This window comes from Pelophylax lessonae (genome assembly GCF_965119305.1).
Source record: "Pelophylax lessonae genome assembly, chromosome: 6".
NCBI lineage: Eukaryota > Metazoa > Chordata > Amphibia > Anura > Ranidae > Pelophylax > Pelophylax lessonae.
Genome location: NC_138773.1, coordinates 67,874,877 through 67,876,329, shown reverse-complemented (window position 1 = coordinate 67,876,329; position 1,453 = coordinate 67,874,877). Strand labels below are relative to the sequence as shown.

Genomic DNA, 1,453 nt, shown 5'->3' with positions numbered 1-1,453 from the left:
GCTCGGCTGTGGCGGCAGCCTGCACCGCCATCAGCTGACCAGTCTCCCATTCCAGTCCTGGGAAGCGGTCAGTTTGGTTGCCCACCACCACTATGGGCACGTCAGTCTCCCCCTTGATCCTCAGGATCTCTTGCCGCAGCCGCTCAACCTCCTGGAAAGACTCCAGGTCAGCCAGGGAGAAGACTAGGGCAAAGGCATCCCCTTGCTGGATGCGCAGCTTCTGCATGGCAGGGAAAGAGTAACTGCCACTGGTGTCCATGATCTCCAGACGGAGCTGGAGGAGCTCTGGGTCTGGCTCCAGGCAGTACACCTCCTCCACAGTACGCCGGTGCCTGTCCTCAAAGTGGTCGTACAGAAGTCGCTGGATCAGAGCCGTCTTGCCCACACCGGCGGCTCCCATGAAGACCAAACGCGCCGTACCAGGGTTGGACACCGAGATAGACATGCTGGCCGCTTGGTCTTAGCCTGCAGAGAAGTTTGGCTTGCTCTTCGTCTCCAGAGAAGTTTGGCTTGCTCTTAGTCTGCAGAGAAGTTTGACTCTGTCTTAGTCTGCAGAGAAGTTTGACTCAGTCTTAGTCTGTAGAGAAGTTTGGCTTGGTCTTAGTCTACAAAGACGTTTGGCTTGGTCTTAGTCTGCAAAGACGTTTGGCTTACTCTTAGTCTACAAAGACGTTTGGCTTGGTCTTAGTCTGCAAAGACGTTTGGCTTGGTCGTAGTCGGCAAAGAAGTTTGGCTTCTCACAATGTCTTCCAGCAGATTTAGATAATTGCACTTTGATGATCTTTTTGATGATCAGTCTCTCATCCGAAACCGATTGCTTCTAATGGTCAAACAGTTCTCCAGTTGATCAGACTGGTCTTCAGATGATCAGAAAGTCTTCTCAATGAGCAGATGCCTTTAGTGCTGCACTGGAAATCAATGCTTAGTCGGGGCCACCGGCTGCACTCCTTCTTCCAGCAAGAATCTGATCTTTCTAATGATCTGAGCTGCAGCCACCACCTTTATGCATCCCAGGGAAAAGCTCCAACCAATCAGCCTCCTTTGAATGGGCGGTGGCAAAAGCTCTATGCCAATAAGTCTGCAATTTTTTTTTTTTGTTGAGCTACACGTGTATCGTGTGTACCAGCAGGTAGAGAGGGGAGGGGAAGGCTGAGGAGCTCCACAGAAGAATGGACAGCGAGGATTTTTTATTTTGCTGGCTGGCTCAGCAATTGCAATGCCTTTATAATGAAATAATCTTTACCTACCCTATGATGTATAGACAGATGATTATCCACTTACTCTTAGCTGCTAGAACTATAATTCTAAGGAATTGAAAATCTACGTTCATACCGAATCTCTCGGATCTCATAAATCTAGTTAATAACTACTTATTAGAGAAAGCTTTGTCAGTTAATGATTTAACTTACCGTAAATTTCAGGTATCTTGGTCCGCCTGGCCTTATCTTACCCC

General features: G+C 48.5%; 1 protein-coding gene across 1 annotated transcript in view; it reads right to left on the bottom strand.

The window, feature by feature from the left end:
* The window catches only part of LOC309558049 (ras-related protein Rap1-like), a 1,486-nt gene extending 517 nt beyond the window's left edge, over positions 1 to 969 (bottom strand). Inside the window, exon 1 of the mRNA XM_082260976.1 lies at positions 1 to 969. This exon is cut by the window's left edge and continues 517 nt beyond it. Coding sequence (XP_082117102.1) covers positions 1 to 445 — 445 coding nt within the window. The 5' untranslated portion in view covers positions 446 to 969.
* Between the last annotated feature and the right edge of the window lie 484 nt (positions 970 to 1,453).